This window comes from Budorcas taxicolor, chromosome 13 (assembly GCF_023091745.1).
Source record: "Budorcas taxicolor isolate Tak-1 chromosome 13, Takin1.1, whole genome shotgun sequence".
Taxonomy (NCBI): domain Eukaryota; kingdom Metazoa; phylum Chordata; class Mammalia; order Artiodactyla; family Bovidae; genus Budorcas; species Budorcas taxicolor.
This window is the reverse complement of record NC_068922.1, coordinates 50773293-50797663: the sequence shown is the minus strand read 5'-3', so window position 1 is coordinate 50797663 and position 24371 is coordinate 50773293. Positions and strand designations below refer to the sequence as shown.

Here is a 24371-nt window from a genome sequence, read left to right as displayed (position 1 = left end):
AGTACTTGCTAGATCCACAGGAAATTTCTGCTCCTGAGCCCAGATGATATTGGCTGTCTTTTTACCTTGTAATATTGGGATGAGGAGTTTGAATTTGTGGTGACCTTTTCAACAGACTATCTCCCTACTACAGGAAGCTTCTGGTTGAAAATACTGGTCCATGTTGCCCCCAGCAGTTGGTTCTTCCTGTTTCAGAACACCTCCACTCCAGACACCCCAGGGTGTTATCTAGCAGTTCTCCTTCCAAAGGTCCACTGGGCTACCATCATCATTCCTTTGCTGGTTGGATATGTGTGGTTGGTATTATCTAGCTGAAGACTGAACTACCTATACCCTTTTGGGAATATAACAAATTTTGGATGGTTTGTTGAACCATCAGCGCTAATAAGCACGGTTCCAGGTAGGTGTTTTCTGACTCACCATGTACACACGTCTACTTGGGGTTGTATATTTTTTCATGTAAAGTAATGTTTCACCCATTTTACTGATGGCCACCTTCCAGACTGAGGCCCTGAGAGCATCACAGATGCATCTGGTGAGACTGAAAAAGTTAAACTTTGTTTGCTTTCAAAGACTAATTATGTGAGTTTTAAGAGCTAACAAAATTCCCAATCTTTCAGTCATGCTGATTGGTCATCAATCCCAAAGGAGAGTAGCCATCAGTTAAAGAGACAGTTAGGCTGAGACTAAAAAGTGAACACAGATCACAGGATAACTCAATTTATCGTGTTGTGGGCCTTTAGTACAAAAAGGAGTTCTTTATGGGTTGTAAGCTAAAGAGGAACAGTTTGCACAGTTTGGAGAAAATAGAAGTACCCTGACCAATAAATATGTCTAAAAATGACAAAGCTCTCCCCATTTGATGGTTCTAGATCCCAGCAAGAAGTGATGGGCACAGATATACAGAGTGTAAACAGCAAGGCCCTTTGGAAGACAAAATGAGGGGTAAGGCAGAGCCTCTGTAGGGCAGAGTGGCCTGCAGGTTATACAATAGGCTTATAGGACAGTAATTTATTCTGCCACCAAAGCATGCCGGTGGCAATGGCAGGCTCACTGGATTTCTCCAGTCTGCAGTAAGGAGAAATTGTGTCCATTGAGAATCCTTGGCCCCAGTGATCTTTCCTGGAGGGGAGGCATTGGGAACAGCCAGGCAAGGCCTCTGTGCCCTTTCCTCCCCAAGAGGAGGGACAGGGCTGCCTGGCTATACTTGGGGCCACCTACCCAGGGTTCACAGCATAGACGGGGCAGTGTTTCTCAAGCAGGGATTGGAAGCAAATGGCCTTAAGGAGCCTGTAGCCCCTTTCTTGAAAGGAGGAGCTGGGGGCGTCTGTGTCCAGAGACGGGGAGCCCATAACTTTCAAAACCCTCAACCCATCTCAGTTCCTCACAGATGCTGGAGAGCAGTTGCCAAAACTGATGCTGATTAGTTTCTGGGTCTCTGATTCTCACCAGCCTCTTGAACAAAGACAGTCTCCTTCTCCATACCCTTCCCACCACCCCAGCATACTCCTTGGCCTAACTCAAGGTCCTTAAATATCAGTTTCTTGGAGATGGCTGTAGTCCTCCAGTTTATAAGCCTGGCAGGTAGTACTCTCAGCTGCATCGTGGGGGACACCTAAGAAAACCACTTCCACCTCTGAGTGCAGGGCGCACATGGCCTCTCTGGTGTGGATCTTTTGCGACGGGCTGGAGACTTTGGCATGCAGCTGGGTAGCAGGTCTCTGGAATGGCCGGAGAAGCCTCCACTCACGGAAGGTGCATGGCATCTTTCGACAGGGGACAGCTGGAGCCTGTGCTTTGGATGCGCCCAGGGAGCCAGGGGCTGAGGGCACAGTGAAGGCCTGTGGGGCCCTGGTGGGTATGGCACCTGGGCCAGGAGTGCAGTCTGGGTGTGGGCTGCCATTTGAAGCTTGCCAGTTGCGACTGTAGATACTCCAGAGTGGGCGGCGGCGCTGGCGACTATGATGGCACTGGCAGCGCAGGAGGCGGAAGAAGGCACGCTTGAACTCCTTGCTGGAGCAGGGGTAGATGAGTGGATTCACACAACTGTTGAAGTAGCCCAGCCAGAAGATAACCTTGAAGACGCCCTCTGAGGGCTTCAGCTGTGGAAACAGGGAGCCTGTGGGAAGCAGAGACCCAGGCTGGTTAGATGCTCAGGAAGAGGGAGCCCCAGGGAGCCCCAGGCTGCCCCTGGTGCAGCCCCTCTCCACAGGCAGCCCCTCTCCACACTACTCCCCCTCCCACAGCACCTTTCCTGGGCTCTGACCATTCATCAGCTAGGGGCTATCAAGATATCTCTCCTCAATGGGTTCCTGATATAATTCAAGAGTGTCCATGAACTTTGATGAAGAAAAACAACCATCTTCAGTTTTACTCACATTTACCTGAAATCAAGCATTTCCTGCAAGTGTAAGCAACAAACCTGAGTAGAATTAGACAAAATGATATTGAAATCACTGTTTCGTAGCTCCAAACTGCAGCTACAAAACAGTGCAATATTGTCAGTTTTCTACATAATATTAGCAGTTGGCGGAGATGTTTTGAAATATTGTCTATGCTTCTCCCTATTTGGAAATGGTCACTAGAACACACCAGTGGATCCTGTTATTTAAAGCCTTCATGTGGAAGTACATTTAATACTAAATCACAAATTTCAATTAAAAATCAATGAAACTGATTCCACCTCTAATCCTTTGTATTTTATTTTATGCATTTGAAAGAGTAATTCTGATAAAGGCTCCATACACTTTGTCAGATGCCCAAGTAGTCCCTAGCTTTATAAGAAGGGTAAAGACTCCTGAATCAAATGCTGACCAAGGCTTGCTCCATGCCAGGCACTGTCCTGGACTCTCCTCAAATACCTGGGGTCCTGCTCTCTCAGTAGCAAAGTGGATCAAATATCATGAGAAAGAAGATGGGATGATGGTGGTGCCCAGTATATTGGGGTGGGGGGGCTTCCAAAGTCTCAGGATAGACAGGAGCCAGGCAGGATGAGGAAGGGTAGAGGTTATCAGGAGTGGAATGGAGAGGTAGGCAAGAGGATAACAAGTTTGGGCAGGGGAATGTCCAATAGGATATGCTCAGAAAACTTCATTTGGGACAGATGGTGAAGGGCCTTAAATGCTGGAAAGTCATGCTTTTATTTTGTGGATAGTTAGGAGATATGGATATTTTTGAACAGGCAAAAGATAGAACCTAGAATTAAGCCTCAATAAACACAATGCCCAAATCACTGTGGACAGTGACTGAAGCCATGAAATTAAAAGACACTCCTTGGAAGGAAAGCTATGACAAACCTAGACAGCATATTAAGAAGCAGAGACATCACTTTTGTTGACAAAGGTCAGTATAGTCAAAGCTATGATATTTTTCAGTAGTCACGTATGGATGTGAGAGTTGGACCATAAAGAAGGCTGAGTGCTGAAGATGCTTCGAAAGAAGCTTTCCAACTGTGGTGTTGGAGAAGACTCTTGAGAGTCCCATTGGACTGCAAAGAGATCAAAGCAAGCCATCCTAAAGGAAATCAGTCCTGAATATTCATTGGAAGGGCTGATGCTGAAACTGAAGCTCCAATGCTTTGGCCACCTGATGTGAAGAACATCATTGGGGAAGACCTGATGCTGGGAAAGATTGCAGGCAAAAGGAAAAGGAGGTGGCAGAGGATGAGATGATTAGATAGCATCAGCCACTCAGGGGACATGAATTTGAGCAAACATCTGGTGTGCTGCAGTCCATGGGGTTGCCAGGAGTCAGAAACGACTTAGCGACTGAACAAATGCAATGCCCATGCGCTGCCAGAATGCAGGATAATGGAGCTGTCCCAGTGGAAGTGGGAAGTGGTCAGGGAAGGCTTCTGGGATGGCTTTAAAAGGGAGCAGAGTGCCTGACAGGAGGGAGTGGGGGCACTGGAAGTCTGAGTTGTGCCAGAAAGACCCTCTTCCCCACAAACCTCTCTCCTGCTTTCCCCACCATGGACCTTAAGGAGTCATACTTCCAAGGGCAACTAACAAAGTGCAAAGACATCATTCAGGAAGCACAGGCCACTTTGTCACCCTCATCATCCTCCACAGCAATAGCAGCAGGGGTCAAGGATAGGTGGCAAGAGTGTCCCATCCCAGGCAAAAGCCTCAAGTGTCTGCCAGGGTGAGCAGAGCAAGGGTAGTGGTCCTTGACAAATCATGAAACATGCTTTGTTTTCTTGTCCTCAAAGAAATAAGAGCACGGGCCTGTACTGAGGGAGCAGAGGCACCATGGGTCCTTCTTTGACCTGTGGGCTCTTGTATATCACCCACCTCCCACTTGGTGAGATTCCTGGTGCTAAGAGGCTGAGAAAGAGGAATGTCAGGTAGTACTGCGTGGCACAGGATTTTCAAACTCTGGTCATGCAGCCTTCAGCAAGTTATTTGGCCATCTAAGTTTCACTTTCCTTTCCTGTGAAATATACATAGCAACGTTTCTCTGAAAGGGATTTTTTGATGAATCATAAATTTCAGGGTGTAAGACTTAGCAGGTTTGTACTAAATACTGGAGTCTATTCAGCTCCCCCTTCCATATCTCTGTGGCTTTTTGAGAGAGGAGACCTCAGTCCTGAAGGGACTCCGTTCTCAGCTCTGGATAGTGGCCAGAAACAGAAGCTGAGATTTGGTGGGTTTGGGGGAGGCTGGGGCATCAGTCAGAATGTGTTTAGGAGTTAATTTCCCTTGGGAGAAGTATCGGGCAGTTGTCCCTGGAATCCAGGGGCCACCAGGGTTGACCTCAGCCTCCAGAAAGACAGCCTTCTGAACAGCATCCTTCAATGGCTGCAAAGTAAGACCGAGTGCTGAAAATAACTTTCTGACTCAGGCTAGAATTCTTTTATATTTAGCCCAGGATGACAAATCAGGGGACTATGCTTTCAGCAGTAAGCCAAAAACCAGCCAAGGGGCTTTGTTATCAATGTGGTTTTGATTTGAATTTTGTGGGGAACATGGCATATCTGTAGTGTGTCCTGGGCCTTGCTTTTAAGAATTAGAATTCTAATTTATGCTTACCCAACCTATGTGGAAGCTTGCTGCCAGCTCGGAATTCCTTACACACAAAGGAGCTGGGGTTCAAACTCAGCCTTTCAGCCCCACGTTTTTCCTACTGTGTCTTGCTGAGGTTTCTGTCTTACTTTGGTCCTCCCAGAAGCAGACCTGAGACAAGGATTCAAATACAACTTGTTTACTTGAAAGGTGAATGAAACACCAGTAGTGACATGTGATAAAAAGAGGGAAGAGAAGGAAGCCAATGAAAGGAGAGTTAACCAGTTGGTCACTGCTATGGGCCACCAGGGTGCAATCTCACTGGGAGCTCTGGGGGACTGTAGTTGTCGCACTAGTGGGGTGAGGGAGGTGAGGTATCTATACTCCCATTCCCATCAGTCAGTGTTTGGGCTGCTCCCTCAGGGTGTTAATTTTCCATAGTCCTGTCTTCTGTGTGGGTGGACAATGAGGATTTTGCTGGCCAGAGAAAGTCGAGGGCAAAGAGATGGAGGCAACTGCTGGCGTAGAAAGTGACCCATATACGGGGGGCAGGGTGGGGCACTGATGGCAGCCTCCGCAATTTTGTTTCATTTGCTGTCTGCCCTGTGTGCACAGACATCTTGCATGTAAAATACAGACATCTATGTCTTGGGCTCCAGCTTCCACAGGCAGGAGCTCCCCAGAGATTTCACTCTGCTCCCTTCACATGGCAGTACTGAGCTTCACACCTACCTCTGCACAGAATGCAGCCGTCCACCCCATATGCCTTCTTGCACCCTGCCTTACTCTTTGCTGCCTGCCTGCCCCAACCTTCTCTCATCTGCCCACAGCCTCTTTCAAGGATTCCTGAGTCAGGGGACAGGGGGGCATGTGGACACTTCCCTCCCCTTTGCCATGGACAAGGTAGGTAATTGTCCTGAGACTCCCAGGGGTGCTCCCTTGCATTATCCCTACAGTTCTGCCTGGGTGTGGGGGCATCTGTCAACAAGCCCCTTCTCAGCCACTCCCAACTTTCTCCTCCTCCAGCCACTCTGAGTTATGGCCTCTTAGGCTGACCATTTATTTTGCCTCTCTTGCCTTCTCACTCATCTCCAGCTGCCCAGCACAAGCCTTTGCCAGTCCTGGAAGCCCAGCAACAGGAAAGCCCCAGTGGGTCCACAGGGGTTCTAACGCAAGGCCTCTGTCTCTCCGTACCTGGCAGCCCCCTTCTCTGCCCTGAGCTGATTCCCTCTCCCACTCCCCGCACTGTCCACGGCGTTTCTTGCATGCATATAACCCAGCTGTGCTAACTCATCTTGGCAACTGTCACTGGAAACAGGTGCTCATGGGACTCCCTCCCTCAGCATCCTGCCATCCAGGCACCCAGCACAACTCCCTTGTTCTTTCTCTTGTGATTCCTATTTCTCTTCCACCTTCCTGCACATCAGCTAAATAGCCACACTGACTTCTTGCTGCCCTCTGGCCACAGCGGGCTCCCCAGTCTTATCTCTGCACTTTTGCACACAGTCATCCTGGAATGCACTTCCTCTTTCCTCCACCTGGTAGTGCTGGCTCCAGTGGCATCTCCTCCTGGAAGCCTTCCTCACGCCACCCTCTCCCAACCCAGCAGAGTTAGTTATATTCCCTCCTCCCCTAGCATATCTATTCACTTCTAAATGCCAAGAGCACTACAGGTAACTACTGGCTTCCCATCTATTTGATTCTTAAATGGTGAGCTCCCAACACCATGCTTGGCACATCACAGGTGCTCCATACATTCTGACCCCTCTCTTTCTATCACACTGTGAATCCCATCCATCCCCAACTCCTGTTGGTCCTGAATCCCCCACTGTGCACCATCCCCTGTTATTACCCTGGCACAATCATCATATACTTACAATGCCCTCCAAGTGGGCTCCCTGCTCCTGTCCCTGTGACCCCCATAGTCCCCTGTTCTTCACACAGCAGCTGGGGAGATCCTTTTAAGACATAAGGCTGAGCATTTCATTTCTTCACTTCAACTTATATTCCACCACTGACTGCAGCTTTCTACCCTCTCTCTCCCTCTTTGTTCTCTGTACTTTGACCTGCCAGCCCCTTGGATTTCTCCTATTATCTCTGCTTAACTGAGACTTCTGTTCTCTTGCAGTCCAGCTGTTCTTTCCTCAGTCCTTCCATGCCCATGTCCTTCTGAATTGGGTTGTATTTATTCAGCCAGATCCTAACTCTGGAGAGATTCACCCCCTCTCTGAACATGCTTAGGGTCTCCGACCTCAGCTCTGTGTCCTGACTTCCAGCAATCTTGCTGCCCATCCTCAACCCAGTCTCCCATGATTCTCCACCTTTGAGCTTTTACCCCTCTCCACAGCCCAAGCAGTCTTCTGCTGCTTCACCTTCTCCAGAGCAGCTGATCTTACTTCCTGTTTTGCAGAGAAAATAAGACAAAGAAATATATGTATATGTATGGCTGAGTCCCTTCACTCTTCATCTGAAACTACTACAACATTGTTAATTGGATATATCCTAATACAAAATAAAAACTTTAAACTTTGAAAATAACAAGAGACTAAGACAAAGAAGTTGGACACTCACTCAAACCTTCTTCACCTCTCTTCCTTCTTGTTAAGAAAGGAGTCTCTCTTCCCACCCAAGGTTCACATCCCTACTCGTGTTGTGGAGCTCTTGACCCATCAGTCACTTGTGAGCTGGCCTCTATCACAGTTGCACCCTCTTTGCTGATTCTCTGGCTGTTCCTTAATTCTCTCTACCCTTTCTATCCACACAGGCTGTCTCCTCTCCACCACCTGCTTTTCACTCCACTGCTTTGCCCTACTGCCCTACTCCACCCTGGACCCCTATCTGCAGATATTGCTCTCATCCATCTCGGACACTTCTCATCTCACCTGGGGCTTCTAGGGCACTCTTCTCTTGGATTTTCTATTCCATATCAATTGCCTTTGCCCCCCTTTTTTCATGTCCCCACTGCTTTGTGTAGGAGTGCCCTTGCAAGAAGAGTCTTGTAATCTCTTCTTTTTGCATTCTCATCCCAGTTTCAACCAGGTTCACTGACTTTTGGCCAACTCCCACAGTTCTATCTCCAGCTCAGTCTATTCTCCGAAATTCTAGACTCCTCAATCCAATTACCTCCCAGACATCTCTGCTGCTGCTGCTGCTAAGTTGCTTCAGTCGTGTCTGACTCTGTGCAACCCCATAGACAGCAGCCCACCAGGCTCCCCCGTCCCTGGGATTCTCCAGGCAAGAACACTGGCGTGGGTTGCCATTTCCTTCTCCAATGCATGAAAGTGAAAAGTCAAAGTGAAGTTGCTCAGTCGTGTCCGACCCCCAGCGACCCCATGGACTGCAGCCTTCCAGGCTCCTCCATCCATGGGATTTTCCAGGCAAGAGTACTGGAGTGGGGTGCCATTGCCTTCTCCCCAGACATCTCTACTGGATGCCTACTTGCATCTCACACTTATCTGGCCCTCATAAAGCTTACATTTCATAAGGCAGGACCAGTAATAAATACGATAAACAAGGAAAATACAAGCATGTCATATAATAAGACATGCTAATTAGAAAAAGCAGCAAAGATAGCTAGTGTGTGTTTATGTGTGTGTGTGTGCATGTGGCTGGGGGTGGCAGTATAAATTTTGGATAAAGTGGCCAGAGAAGGCCTACTAAGGATGTGACATTTGAGTAAGAGATGAATAAGCCATGTAGACAGCTCAGGGAAAGCATTCCAGATAGAGGAAACAGCAAATGCAAAGGCACTGAGGTGGCCCTGGTATGTCTGCAGAACAATGACAAGGCTAGTGTGGATAAAATCGAGTGATTGAGGGCAGAACGGAAGGAGATGAGGTTGAAACTCAACCACTACCTTCCACCCTGTGCCCTCCTACCCTGTCTGAGACACCATTATCTCGCTCCTTGAATAATTCAGCAGCCTCCCCACTGTCTCTTGTTTGTACTCCTGCAGCCTGAAATCTACCCTCAACCTGGCAGCTGGAACAATCCCTTAGAAATATAAACAGATTTGTCACTCCTTAGGCTCAAAACCCTCTACGGGTTTCCATTCTCCCGCACATAAAAATCTATGACTACCTAGCTCAACATGCAGTCCCCTAATCCCCCTGACACTCCCTCCTACTCCCTCTTCCAGCCTCACTGCCTTCCTTTTGCTTCTTGGAAGACATATTCCCACCTTGGGCCTTTGAATTTGCTGTCCCCCAGAAATTTACATGGCTCCTGTCTTCATCTTTGCAGTGAGGTCTGTCTGACCTCCCATTTAAAATTGCAGTGTGCCAGGAAACAACCCAAGTGTCCATCGACAGATGACTGGTTGAAGAAAACGTGGCATGTGCAAACAGTGGAATATTCAGCCATAAAAAGAATGAAATGCTGCCACTTGCAGCAACATGGATGGACCTGGAGATTATCATACTAAGTGAAGTTCCAGGCTGCTGCTGCTAAGTCACTTCAGTCGTGTCCGACTCTGTGTGACCCCATAGACGGCAGACCACCAGGCTCCCCCATTCCTGGGATTCTCCAGGCAAGAACACTGGAGTGGGTTGCCATTTCCTTCTCCAATACATGAAAGTGAGAAGTGAAAGTGAAGTTGCTCAGTCGTGTCCGACTCCTAGCATCCTCATGGACCGCAGCCCACCAGGCTCCTCCGTCCATGGGATCCTCCAGGCGAGAATACTGGAGTGGGATGCCATTGCCTGACTTTCATGTGGAATCTAAAAAATGATATGAATGAATCTATGTATAAAACAGAAACAGATTCACAGACATAGAAAAGCAAACTTATAGTTACCAAAGGGGAGAAGGAGAGAGGGACAAATTAGGAGTGTGAGATTAAAAATAAAAAACTACTATACATAAAATTGGAGAAGGGAATGGCACCCCATTCCAGTACTCTTGCCTGGAAACTCCCATGGACGGAGGAGCCTGGTAGGCTGCAGTCCATGGGGTCGCGAAGAGTAGGACACGACTGAGCAACTTCACTTTGACTTTTCACTTTCATGCATTGGAGAAGGAAATGGCAACCCACTCCAATATTCTTGCCTAGAGAATCCCAGGGACAGGGGAGCCTGGTGGGCTGCTGTCTATGGGGTCGCACAGAGTCGGACACGACTGAAGCGACTTAGCAGCAGCAGCAGCAGCATACATAAAATAGATAAGCAAGTTACTGTATAGCACAGTGGACTAGGTTTAGTATATCGTAATAACCTATAAAGGAAAATTATCTGACAAAAATCTTTGCTGTACACCTAAAAATAACATGATATTGTAAATCAACTTCAATAAAAAATGGCAGTGTCCCCCACCCCATACTCCTCATCTCCCTCAACTATGTCTGTGGCCCTTATCACCTTATCTTGTATTATTTGAGTTATTCTTCATTTTGTCCACCATCTTTCTCCCTGCAGTAGGAGTCTGTGGGGGCAGGACTAGTGTCTGTTTTGCTTGGCAGTGCATTCCCATTGCCCAGAAGACCTCATGAGTACACTGAACACACAGTAGGTGCCCAACACTTGCTGAGTTTACTGAATGATTCCCTCTTTTCTACCCTTTATGTCACCATGTCTGGTACATTCATTTTTCTCTCTAGGGGGGGTCCCTCCCTTTACCTCATTCCTGAAGCCTTTGCTTACTCTGGCATCTCATTGTATTTACTTGGCTGTGACAGCCCCCAGTGGTCCCTTGTCTCCTCTACTCTGCACACAGCTGCTGGAGACTTATTGTAAAAAAGAAAAAAGTTTCTCTCCTTTCCCTTCTGAAAACCGTTAGCAGCTTCCTATGGTTCTGAGGAATAAACCCAAAATTTCTTGTGTTTCATTCAAGTCTTTTTAGACTCCCATGCTGAATTTATCTTACCTCCTTCCCAAACTGGCTGCACAAAGCCACAGGCATGTCTTCCCACAGGGGCTGGATTCCTTCTGCATTCTTGCATGACTCAAACTTCTCCCAAGGTGATTTCTGCCTCCTCCCACCCATCCCTCCAGCCCAGGTCAGGTGTCCTCCCTGACCAAACCTGAGTTAGGTGCCGCTTTATGCATGCCTGCATTTTAAGGCATAAAATTAGTTACTGCTCTGTCTATTCTCCTAGACTCTAGGTTTCTTGATGGCAGCTGTAGGATTCTTTTCATCCCATCTCTAACACAAGTGCCTAATCCAGAGCAGGGGTTGTAAAGTGAGTGAGTAAGTGCTGTTTGGGTAGATGTAGGTAGCCTCTAAAGTGACAAAGAAGGACATGGGAGCTCATACTTGCTTTCTGAGTGTTTAGTACCTACCAGGCTGCATGCTGGGCCCTGTATGCAGCACTTCTCATTTAATTCTCATGGCATTAGCATCCTACTTTGCAAAGATTCTAATTACCTCCAGAGGACAAGTGGAAGGGTCAGGATTTGAACCTGAGTCAATCTAGCCCTAAAGTGCTTGGTCTTCTCATGACATCATGTAACAGGGATTGATCCAGAGAGATGATATGGGGTGGGAGGTGGGAGGGGGGTTCAGGATTGGGAACTCATGTACACCTGTGGCTGACTCATGTCAATGTATGGCAAAACCAATACAGTATTGTAAAGCAAAATAAAGTAAAAATAAAAATTAAAAAAAAAAGAAAAAAAATCAGAGAATTGTTTTTCAAGAAAAAAAAAAAAAAAGGGAAAAAACTTCCCCTGGTCCTCCAGGGGTTCTGGAGGTCAGGCTCCACAAAGGATCACTTAATACCTCCCAGCAGCTACTCCACAAGCAGCAGGCCCATCCCTGCCTCTGGTCTTTCATACAGATGGCCTGGGCTGGAGGATGGCCTTCCTCTTTTCTCCACAGTGGGTCTCTCCAGTTCTTCAGACTCAGGCATAGAACTGCCTCTCCAGGAGCATTTCTGTGATTAATTCCACTCCTAGGGTCTGCCGAGCTGACAGTGGTTTCTGGAGTGTGTGTGCCTTGAGCACCTTGATTCTGCCTCCACATAAGTGGCATTTGTTGGCCTTCCCTGTGACCTTTGGGGTGGCCTGTGGGGCCTACCACACTGAGTTCAGCTCCTGTGCACCCATAACCATCCAGAACATTCAGAAAGTCTGGGCTGTTGCCTGCTTGCTGCATCTCAGGCTGCTGCTGCTGCTGCTGCTAAGTCGCTTCAGTCATGTCTTACCCTGTGTGACCCCATAGACGGCAGCCCACCAGGCTCCCCCATCCCTGGGATTCTCTAGGCAAGAATACTGGAGTGGGTTGCTGGGAGGAGCCCCAGAAAGCCACCTGGCCATCTCCTTCCTGTCCTTCAAGTCTCTGCTCAAGTCACCTTAAAGGTTTGAAGTTGATGTTATTAATGCCCCGTCCAGGTGCCCCCAGCTCCCAGATGCTGTGAATGTTGGCTGCTAATAGCTTATAATTGCCCCTTCTTTGGAGAATTACCCTTGACCAACGCGAGCTGCTTCAACTGGGAGATGATATTTTCCCACCAAGGTGGCAGTCCACAGCCAGTGACAGACTGAGTGGGATGGAACAGGCCAGCCTTCTTGTCTGCAGGTGGTGCAATTCTCTGCTGTCCTTCTTGCTCCAGGGATCCCCGTGGGGTCAGGTCAAGGCCAGACTTTGAGACCACATCCTGGGGTTAGGTCTTTTCTGACTTATCCTGCTTCCCTTCCTCCCTCCCATCTACCACCGGAGAGCTTCCCTCAGTTCATCATTTGCGTAAGAAGCCCTGCCTCAGGCTCTGAGTACAAGGACATGACCCAAGACACTCTTTGCATGGATGTGTTTTCAAAGCTCTCTTGATTGGTCCCAAATCTATAATCCAGGGATTAGCTCTTGGTCACTGTTTTAACTCTTCTGCCCACTGTTGGGAAAGGCAGGGCACAGATGTGCATGTTCATGTTCATTTCTCTCAACTCAACAGGCAGGCTGGAGCATGGGAATGGACACATTGGCCTGCCTATGAGGCGAGGAGGTCAGGATGCAGCAGGAGATGACTGCAACCACAGCTCTTGCTGCTTCTCTCTGCTCCTTGACCTTGTTCTTGCATGTGTCCGTCGAGCTTGCTCCCACCTGCCTTCCTCTATTCTCTGTATTTGGTGCCTCTATCAGGAATCTAACCTAATATCCAGGTTGCTGAACATCCACTGATCAGGAGAGGTAGGGCCTTGCCTGTGAGGGCAGGTTACCCTACTCTCTGGCATGCTTGGTTGGGCCAGCCTGGCCTGCACATTACTGGGGAAACTAGGACAGCCTGTGAGCTTTGTGGGAAAGTCTGCAGCCTTATCACAGGTCAATCCCCTCTCTTAAGTAAGAGAAATATCCAGGCCCAGGAGATGCTAGAGCTGGCCAATCTGGCCAAGCCTTGCTGAGGAGTGACAGTGCTGAAGGCAAAAGGGGAATGTGTGATTAACAGCATTCTTTTGGCATCACCAGAAGTGAACTTGTTCTTGGCAGAATGTCAGAATTCTCAGCCACCAGCCTTGTTCATAGCTTGCAGCCAACAACGAACTATCAGGCTGCAGCCCAGCCTTTCCCCTTTCCCACTCCCTCCTCGACTAGTGACTTTTCTATCCCAGGCAGCCATTTTCTCTAGCCAGAATGAAATATAAGGGTTAAAATCCCATGTTCTCTCAGATATTCAGGTCTCTCTTGCTTCCCAGGAGGGACTTGCCAGGTGGTGCAGTGGTAAAGGATCTACCTAACAATGCAGGAGACGCAAGTAATGTGGGTTCGATCCCTGGTTCAGAAATATCCTCTGGAGTAGGAAATAGCATCCCACTCCAGTATTCTTGCCTGGAAAATTCTGTCGACAGAGGAACCTGGCAGCCAGACATGACTGAGCGCACGTGCACACACACACACACACACACACACACTGCCTAGGAGAAAAGGAATTCCCAGTCCTAGACTCCCTTTCGTTCTTCCAGTTCTTTCAGCTGCTCACTCAGTACTTCTACTCTTCAGAATTCAATTTCACCTTCCCCAGGAGAGGCTGGAAGCAGTGGGCCTCTTTGCTATATTTTAAAGGGTCAGCCTCTCTCATAAGGCACACTTGAGCTGAGACCTGAAGACTCTCTGAGGGAGTGAGTCGTGTATCTTCCTGAGGAAAGAAAATTCCAGACAGAGGAAAGGGGATGTGCAAAGGCCCCGAGGCAGCAGAGCACCTGACAAGTTGGAGGACAACCAAGAAGTTAGAACTGCTGGAACAGAGAAGGGGAGACAAAGATGCTAAGAGATCAGGCCATTTTGAAGCAGAAACAACCATGGAAGGCTGTCAGAAAGAGGTAACCTGAATAGGGTCCAGATCTCAGATGGATGATGAAGACAGGGAGCTGAGGGTACTGTGGGGCTAGCTGTGTCAAGCCAAATCTCTTGAATTCCCTGTGCTGACAATTTTCCATGGTGACAGGTAACTGGTGGGTGTCTGGTTTGAGACAGGAAAAGAATAGATCAGAAGTCCTTCTGTGTCCCATGTCAGCCTCAGGATCCTTGAACTCTGTAGGGGTGGCTTAGAACTACTGGTCTAACCTTGGATACCCTTCTGCAGCTGTAGGGATTGACAGGGAGGGCCAGTTCCTAGAGCCACAGAGGATGCCTGGTAGGGCCCAAGGCAGGGAGATGAGTCATAGATCTATTCAGTGTCCTACACTGGACCCCACTCATTTCCCTTCAGTTCTTCTCCCTTCCCTTCTCACCTCTCCAACATCTCTCTCTCCCCTTCATTTCACTCTTGTCACTTTTTAACTCATTTCCTGGTCTGTGGCCTTGGAAGAGTCACACTCCAAGCTCCATATGCCCAAGGCTGAAGTCCCTGCCAAATGGCCCTGTGCTAAGCTGAACATGACCCTAATCTGAGCATGAACCTTTTAGTTCTTGGGTCGTACTGACAAATGGTTCATAAGTTGGAGCAGATCAGTGCTTGTGCCAGAGGAGAGAAGGTTTCCAGACAGTAGTCACTCTGTCCAGGAGTCCCAGCACTGAATAGATGGTGCATTGCCTATTAGGTCCCAATGCTGGTTTTCAGGGGCCGAGACCAATGTTCTGCTGGGTCATCATCTGCAAAGGAGGGCAGGCAAATACTCTAGTATTCAAGAAGACCTTTTTGTGGGCATATAGCTCAGGATGGGGCAGAGTTCAAATGGGGTCAGAGGTAGGCTCAGGAACACAGAGGTTATCTCATGAGGATGAGGCTCAAGGGCTCTAGGGGTTTGGGAGGATCAAGACAGACAGGAAGTGGTCATGTCCTATGGCAATGCTCAGGGCCCTCATGGCCAGGATCTGGGGCAGAAGGGAGCCTGGAACTCAACCTGAGGGGAGTAAGCAGGCACTGAGGCATTTGGTGAGACTTAAAGCTTAAAACATGGCTGATCCCAACTGATCCTTAACCCTAGCTTCAGCCTGACCTCTGTTCTCTGACCTAGGGAGGAAGTAACAAGGACTCTAAGGGCCAGGGTGCTTGGGTTCTAAACTCAGCTCTGATATTTAGGATTAAGATTAATATCAGAATGTTTTATTTTTTTAAAGAAGTAAGTAGCAAGGAATATTCAAGAAGGTGAAAATTTCAAGAAGGTGAAAAAGAGGAAAGATTACAGTGAGAAAGTGGGAGAGAGTGAGGGTGAAGGGGCTACAAGGTTGAAGATGAATCATTTTTAAGAAGTTGTGGACACATATACATGCTGTATGAGCAGGCAGAGGAAAGGTGGAGTTAAGGAGGGATGAGCAATAACTGACAGAGGGAAATCCCTTGGGAAGGAAAGAGGGTTGAGAGAGATTCAGAGTTGACAGGGACCTGCAGGACTTTAAGGACATCCTGAGGACTGCCCTGAGGAGGAGACCTGTCAATGGAAAGTAGGATTTTTCTTTTCTTTTTTTTCTTTTTAACATGTTCTTATTTAGACACATGGGGCTTCCCTAGTGGCTCAGAGGTTAAAGCGTCTGCCTGCAAGGCGGGAGACCTGGGTTCAATCCCTGGGTCGGGAAGATCCCCTGGAGAAGGAAATGGCAACCCACTCCAGTATTCTTGCCTGGAGAATCCCATGGATGGAGGAGCCTGGTAGGTTACAGTCCACAGGGTCGCAAAGAGTTGGACATGGTTTAGATACTGGTTTGTTGTGGTTCACAAGAGCTGATTGATAAATTTTCAGGAACTTTGCAAGCTGGCTATCTCTTTGGTAGTTTGAAATTGACCATAGTGGGAATATTTCCATCATGGAAATGGACAGATGTTACAAATTAGCCCCCATTTCAGAGCCAGTCTTAAACACTTGCCAGCACACCTCTGTGTATCACATGGAGGAATGACCTGATTCAGGGTCTGGGGCTCACAGAAGTAGGTGGAGGCAAGGGAGTTAAAGATGGCAAGAGAGGGTGAAGTGATGGATTATGGTGCCAGTTGGAAACGGAGGCCTAACTAACCAGAAGACAAGGTGAAGGGCAGGGAAGTGAAGGCTTGGTCAAGGCTGGAGTCAGTAAACAGAATGAGCAGGTGGACTCAAGTGGCAGAGATTATTTAGGGGCTTATAGATCAAGGGGCTTATAGATCAAGGTGTACACATAGGCCAGGGCATGACCCTGGGAGAAAAAGTGGAGGGAGAGTCACAGGGTATCAGCATGGGTCAGCCTCAGTACAGTGCAGTCACAATGATAACCAGGGTAGAGATGAGCATGGGGGAGAAAGTACATGGCCCCTGTATCCTAGTTTTAAAGAATGAGGTGGAGTGATTAACAGCTCATTAGATGTTTGGGACAAACATATCAGCAGGAGTTGGGCAGAGGACAAGAACCTAGGCAGAGGAAGGATCTGTATTCACCCAATAACAGGAGTCTGTCCTCCATCAGTGATATATTTTCCTCCCCCCACCCTCCAAAAAAGTATCTCCTAGCTCTGTCTACTGAGTCAGTGGCCAGCTTAATATCAATGAACATCTGAAAGCTCAAACTGTGGTCTTTAAATGATCATTTTCCACTAAAAGAGACCAGGCCTCTTTAGAGAAATGGGACAGGTCAAAAAAAGTACAAGCTGAGCCTGAAACATCTCATCAGACCAGAAAGTTCAAGACCCTCTGGGTTATGCCATAGGTCTCATTAGTCAACTTGAAAGGGCACCTATTGGTTAGCCCCCAAACAGTGACATATATAATGTGTGACAGATTTAAAAGTTACTTTATCACAGTACTAAAAAATCTTTTGGTCCTTTTTGTAAACATTGCTAGGAAATTGACTTTTTTGATAATGGAGAGCATTGAGCAGCTCTTCTGCTTTTCTTGTATAGCCTCTATTTCAAGTGACCAAACAGCTAGTGGTGAATTCTTTTTAGAGTTTTAGTCTACAAATGCAGAAGGAATGACAGAATTTGGATATCACCACTTTAAGTCCCAGTGATACAATGGCTCCCGGCCATGGTCGATGGCTGCTAAAACTAACAGGTAAAGGTTGATGGGATATTTTATAGTAAATGAATCAAGCTGACTGCATCTAAACCCCTGGTCAATCTTAACATTACAAAAGAAGAATTCTTGTTCAAGACACTGAGCTTGAATCTGCTTAAGCCAATTTATATGATGTACTGGGAACAGTAGGACACATTAAATGGCACTATGGGGATGCAGGGCTTCCCTAGTGGCTCAGACAGTAAAGAATCTACCTGCAATGCAAGAGACCTGAGTTCGATTCCTGGGTGGGGAAGATCCTCTGGAGAAGGGAATGGCTACCCAGTCCAGTATTCTTGCCTGGAAAATTCCATGGACAAAGGAGCCATCACAAAGAATTGGACATGACTGAGCATCGGAGCACACAGGGATGCAAGCTCCAAACTGTGGGCAACTCCTTTGGGATGAACAGTCTGCTTTCTTCACCAAATAAGCTAAAAGGGAAACGGTGGGGAAAGGGTAATCTTATCAATTAAAGAAGCTGTGGAGGCAAATCAACTGCATGTAATCTATGTACTATTTTGAGACCCTAATTCAAACAAACTAAAAATTTATGAGGCAATCAGCTACATTTGAACACAAAAACATTTGGTATCCATTAAACAAGTATTTTTATGTATTATAATGGATTGTAGTTTTTTTTTAAGTCATTCTAAAAATATTGAAGAATTTACAGATAAACTGATAAGGTATCTTGGGTTTCCTTCAAAATAATAAGCAGTGGTGGAAAGCGGGTGGGAGCTGGAATGAACCAAGATCAGCCTTGGGTTGATACATGTTGAAGCTGGGTCATAGGTACTGGGGCCATCACACTGTCTACTCATGTATTTGAAACTATCCATGATTTTTAAAAGTGGAAAATAAAACCTCTAGCTCATTACATGTTCATAATAATCATGCAATAAATATTAGCTGTTATATTTAAAAATTTTGGGGTCACATAAATAGGGGGTCATCCCCAATGCATTGCTAGTAAGAGGGGGGATCTACTTTATACAGAGGCTGTTATACTAAGTGAAATAAGCCAGTCACAGAAGGACTGCATGATTCCACTTCCATGAAGTACCTAAAACAGCTAAAATTCAAAGAATCAAAGAGGAATGGTGGGAGCCAAGGGCTGGAGGGAGGGAGGAAAAGGGGAATTGCTAATCAATAGGCATAAAGTTTTAGTTAAGCAAGGTGAATGAATTCTGTAGATCCGCTGTACAAACTTGTACCCAGAGTTAACAATATTCATGTTTAGAAATGTTAAAAGGGTAGCTCTCATGTTAAGTGTTCTTGCCACAGTAACGATAATGATAATGATAATAATAATAATAAAGATAGAGGGCTATGCTTTGTCACCCAGATCCTTGGCATGGCAGGAAGTGAAGAGGCCCTGGATTCTGCCACTTTTTCCCTCTACACTCGCTGACTGAGGACCTACTATGTGCCAGATGCCATAAAGGCACAGATAGGAGGTGCAATGTCAGTCTCTTCTTCAGGCTTTTGGGCCAGGGCACAGTAATATTATTCCTGAAGACTTGCCACAGTACACCCACTGCCTCTCTCCGTGTGTCTGTGGACCTTGTACCACCTCAGGAAGCCTGTGGAGATGGGTCCCTCCGCACTTGGCCAAACTCTGAGATGCAAACACTGATTCTACTCTCCGTGCCTGGCTGCTAAAGTGTGCTTTCCAGCCTGGACACCAATTCCTCAGATAACTCACAGCCTCCTCTTGCCTCTTCCCACCTCTCTTCCTCTCACTTTCTCTCTCATTAAGGCATAAGATACTGACAGTCAGATTTATAAAGTGTGTACACTTTATGAATACAGACCGATGACTTTACATATGTATTCACCAATGTAGTCACTGTTCAGATAAAGTCACAGACAGAGGGGATGGCCTGTCCTACACCTGGGGGGAATGGCCCCTAGCCCCTCTCTGAGCCCCTCAGGACTTTAGGTGCCCTGTGTCTGTGTCTCAGTCTTTCCTGCCAAGCCACTTAGGTCCCAGTGGCCTCACAGCTTAGCATACCTTGGCTGTATGTCTCTCTGCTGCAGGTCTAGCTTGACTAAAATATTTTAGGTGATAGATGGCCTCTGTGCCAACTTCCCCCTGGAACCCTGGGCCCACTTCCTAAGGCTTTTGATACCCTCTGGGGCTGCTCCCTGGCCATGTCACTGTTGTGCCTGGGGCTCCTGCTTCCACTTGGCTTTGTGTGTGGTGATGTGGGTAAAGAACACCCTGGGTCTGCTTGACAACTCCCATGTTGTGGCCCTACTGGGTACCTTCATTTCCTGGCCTGTGGCCCTTGCTGGCATACAGTACTCTTTTTCAATCCTCCCATCTTTGCTGCTCCTCACACCTGGTGTGAGAACCACAGCCAGTAAGGAGGGAGGTACCACTTCTCTTGGCTCCCCCTTTTCTGCATCCTCTGGTTCATTCAAAGTCAGTGCTCCCTAAGCCTCCTTCCCCATCCCCTCTTATCTATTTGTCCCTCCATCCTATTCCTTGGAGACTGTACCCTCACACCCTACTTTTGCAAACACATCCATCCTTGGTCCCCTTATCTAAGTTCCTAACACCTTCTTCCCCAAGCACATACTGCCACTTCCTACCAAAATGTGGCAGACCCTTGGATTCCAGATTCACCCCAAAAGCTGTTGCTCAGAATGTTCCCTGTTCCTCCCTTCTTCCAGGCCTGCCTCAGAGCTCCTAGAGGGGGAGGCTTGCCCTCTCCTTCCTGCACAGCCCTCAGACGACTCCTGCTTGTACTGCAGGCTCTGTCCTCCTGTTCTTTCTGTTGTCCTGCCCTCTAAGCCACATCATGGCAGATCAGAATAGTCTGTTTCCTTGCTTGGCCTCAGTCCTGCTTGCTCATTATTGCCAGGTTCCACTCAGTTTGGCTTCATCAGTGGCCCTGGGCTTTGTTCCAAAACTTGGTGAGGTGCCCAGTGCAGACTAGCAGGAAGGGGGAGGCAAGGATAGTCCCTGGGTCACGATGCCAGGTGTGAGGAGCAGCAGAGATGAGGGATTGAGGAAGAGAAGTGCATGCTAACAAGGGAAGAGGCCATGGAGATTTAGGGATGACTTCCTAGAAGAGGCAGACGTGGTCTCAACCTCAAAAAATAGTAGCCTTTTGCAGTGTTGACTGTAACGGTGGAAAATTAGAAAAGCTGAACACTCAGCAGGAGACTGTCAACACACCATGGAATACACTTAAACAGAATACTATATTGTTGCTAAAATAACCAGAATGGATAAATCTCAATGGCAAAACATTGGGTAAAAAAGGCAAACTGAAGATGAATGTGCACAGCTGGTACAACTTATATAAGTCTGCAGGACACACAGAACAGTATTGTTTATTGTTATGGATTCAGGTGTTTATGGTAAGAGTATAAACATGTGTGGGAGTGATAAACACTAGATTTACCTCTGGGGAGAGAGGAAGGGACAGGAGGAGGGAACTTAGTTGTGGTTGTTCTGTTTCTTTGAAAAGAGAGAGAGGAAGTGATCTGAGACAAATATGGTAAAATGTTATCATCTGTTCAATATGGGAGATTACAGATACATGGGCACTTATATTATTTTCTCCTTATCTGCGCATTATTCTGTAACTAAAAATTTTAAAAGAAGTTAAAGGAACATAAAGGGAGGTGGCATTCTATATGCACCCTGATCATTCCTGACAGGGGGCCAGTATGAACCAAAGGATAGGGAGGAGGCTGAGGCCACCTGGAACAGGTCACAGCTGGGGTTTGGTTGGTAGGCTTGGGAGGTTTCTAAACCCTGGGCATGTGGGTTTCTAAGAGGGGGGCCATACCAACTTTCTCTTGCCTATTTGCCACTGCCTGCTCCACCCATCCCTCTCTCTTCCCTGACAGCAGTCTCCGGCAAGACGATTTTCAAGCTGGTGATTTATTCATTCCTTATCTTGTATTTACTGAGCCTCTGTTACAAAAGCAACAGCCCACACTGCACTCACCATGTGCCAGTTATATTCACAAGTAATCTCTCACTCAAGTATCACCATAGTAGTACAAGTGGGTATTATTATCATCTTTGCCATTCCTAGTTTATAGATGAGAAAACAGAGGCAGAGAGGTTCAGGGATTTGCTAGCAGTTACACAGCTAATAAAGAGAAGAGCCTGGCACCAGAGCCTGTTGTCCATTCCATTCTCCTCCATTGTTCCCCATGTGCCAGGCACTGTACTGGGCATTGGTGATTACATAACTGACAAAGCCTTTCCTCACAGAGCTTCTGGGTCAGTGGTGGCAGGGGGAATCATACCCCAAGTCAAGCAACACAGAAATGTGATTATAGCTAAGGAGCTAATGAAAGAAGAGAAACTTGTGCCCAAGGGAGAAAATACAGAGAAAGATAAGCAAAATTGAGAAAAAAGAAGAAAGGCCTTAATGAAGTGGGAACATTTATTCTGAGACCTAAAACATGGGGAGATAGCCAGGAGGATTTGGGGAAAGCAAGCCAGACAAAGGGAAGAGCAAGTGTAAGGGTATGAGCTTGGCATGATCAAGGACCCAGAAGAGGGTTGGAAGGGCCTGCGTGGACAGTGAGCAAAGTTCAGGGCAACAAAGCCATGAGGTCAGGGGGGAGGTGACTCATCTCTCAGATCCTTCCTTGCAGACGGGGGACAACATGTCTGGGTTTACCCACCATAGTCCTGGTACGTACCTGTGGTCTCAGTGTAAATATACATAAGAGCTCATTTTGGTCTGGACAGTAATAAACTTGAAGGTCACTCTATCATAGGCTATGATGGACAGTTTGGATTTTGTTTCCAGGACAGTAGAAAAGCATTGAGGGATTTTAGTAGAGAATGACACTCTAATTTATAATGCATAAAGATCACTCTAACTGATGTGAGGAGAGGGCCTGCAAGGGAGCAGGAGGGGGCTACTGTCCCTTTCTGGACACAGCTGCAGAGCATGGAAGGAGCAAAGCCTGAGAAAGGGGAGGTTCTGGCTTGGGCTTGCTGAAGTTACAACCATGAGTGTAATGAATGTGTCCCCAGAGATGCTGTTCCCCTTCCCCTCCCTGTATTGACTCAGCCCCAGGGCTTCCAGGAGGGGCCTCAAGGTATGGGAGGAAGTTCCTCAGAACAGCTGCCCACCTCCCAGGACTACAAGAGAGCCTGTGAAAGAAATAGCAAAGTTTTCTGGAAGTGCTGAAGGACTCGGTAAATTTAAGAAACTACAATGAACAATATTAACTTTCCATATGATAACATGTCCTTTCCTTCTCTTTCTCACGCCTACAAAGACCCCTGCTACACCCCGCGCTACCCACCTCCAACCCCTGCCCACACCTTCAAGAGATGTCAGAAGTGAGAGACCAGGGCATTCACAAATACCAGTTGAGAGAAAGCAGGTGGCTTTGGGTGTCTGCTGCTGTTCATTATAGACTGGCCTGGGATTGCTGCCCAAGAATGAATGCAGGCCAACCCACCCTGGGTGCCACTTCTGGGTGTTGGCGTTTAAAGCTGGGGGTACAGGGAGGGGGATATATAAACAAGCACATACACTGCTCACCACTTTCTATGGGAAGACAGCTACACAGATTTCCATTGATCCTTTATATTTAGAACAGTCGGGAGCTTAAAACAAGGCCAGGGCTTCTAACAGCAGTAAAGAAGGTGGGTCAGAAAAGTGAGTTCCTGACAAAATCCTGCAAGCATGAAGAGCCTGTTATTCTCCCACAAAGCAGCACAAGCACCTAAGAGACCAGGCAGGTTACTAAGTAAACTTTCCATGTTCGGGTGGACAGTCATTCTCCAGTTGGAAGAGCCATCCAAGTCTGGGTGCCAGGAAGGGACGGCCACAGGCTCAGCGAGGGAGGTTAGAGGTTGGTGGGAGAGGGGTCACTCACCCAGTGGCAGGACGAAGAAAAAGGGGAACCAGCAGAGCACAAAGACGCCCACGACAATGGCCAGCGTCTTGGCCGCCTTCTTCTCGCGGGAGAACTTGAGCAGACGCACCGACAGTGAGCTGCGGAACGTGCGACCCTTGGTGCTGTGCATCCCGCAGTGGGTCTCAGCTGAGCCAGTGCTGGCGCCGCGACAGTGGATGCGCAGCACCAGCTCTGAGGCCTTGCCGCGCTCGCGCTTGACGCCCGCCTCCAAGTTGCGCGTGGTGCTTCGCGCCACCACATACACGCGGCAGTACATGACCACGATGACTGCCATAGGCAGGTAGAAAGAGCACAGGGAGGAGAAGACAGCATAGCCTGCCTCCTCTGTGATGCCGCAGAAGCTCTCGTCAGGGGGCACCGGCTCCTTCCATCCCAGCAGTGGCCCCACGGACACGACGAGAGCTACGGCCCAGAGCAGCGCCAGGATGGCTGCTGCCTTGCGCTCGGTCATGATGGAGGGGTACTTCAGCGAATGGCGTACACCCACGTACCGGTCCACGGAGATGGTGCAGAGGCTGAGGATGGAGGCCGTGCAGCACAGCACGTCCACGGCGGCCCAGACGTCGCAGAAGGCCCGGCCAAAGGCCCAGAAGCCCAGAACCTCCATGGTGGCCGAGAAGGGGAGCACTGTGGCACTCAGCAGCAGGTCGGCCACAGCCAAATTCACAATGAAATAGTTTGTGACTGTTTGCAGGTGGCGGTTGCAGGCCACCGAGAGGATGACCAGCACGTTGCCAGCCACAGCTGTGAGGATGAAGGCTGCCAGGAAGACGCCCACGCCCACTCCCTGAGCACTCACCACCAGCCCCTCGACGGCCGCTGTGCCATTCACCTCGCCGCCGGCGCCGGGGCTCCCGGGCTCTCCAGCGGAGCTCCGGTTGTCCTCGCTGCTGCCCGCGCCCACCACGCCGCCGCCGCCGCCCGCGGCCCCAGGCACGCCGTCCACCGCCTGGCCCTCCGAGGCGGCAGCGCCGCCCGCGCCTCGCCCTCTACCAGTCCCCCTGGCGCTGCTGTCCGAGCCGGGTCCCTCGAAACTGAAGCTCAGGAGATCGCGGAAAGTCAT

At 48.2% G+C, this 24371-nt stretch overlaps 1 protein-coding gene across 1 annotated transcript; it reads right to left on the bottom strand.

Annotated features, from left to right (window-relative positions):
• Positions 1–1227: 1227 nt before the first annotated feature.
• Positions 1228–24371, bottom strand: ADRA1D (adrenoceptor alpha 1D). Its single transcript, XM_052651134.1, has 2 exons — positions 23267–24371; positions 1228–2119 (listed from the first exon to the last, which is right to left on the bottom strand). Exons 1-2 carry the CDS (start codon positions 24369–24371, stop codon positions 1530–1532), a joined length of 1695 nt encoding a protein of 564 aa, XP_052507094.1. The 3' UTR covers positions 1228–1529.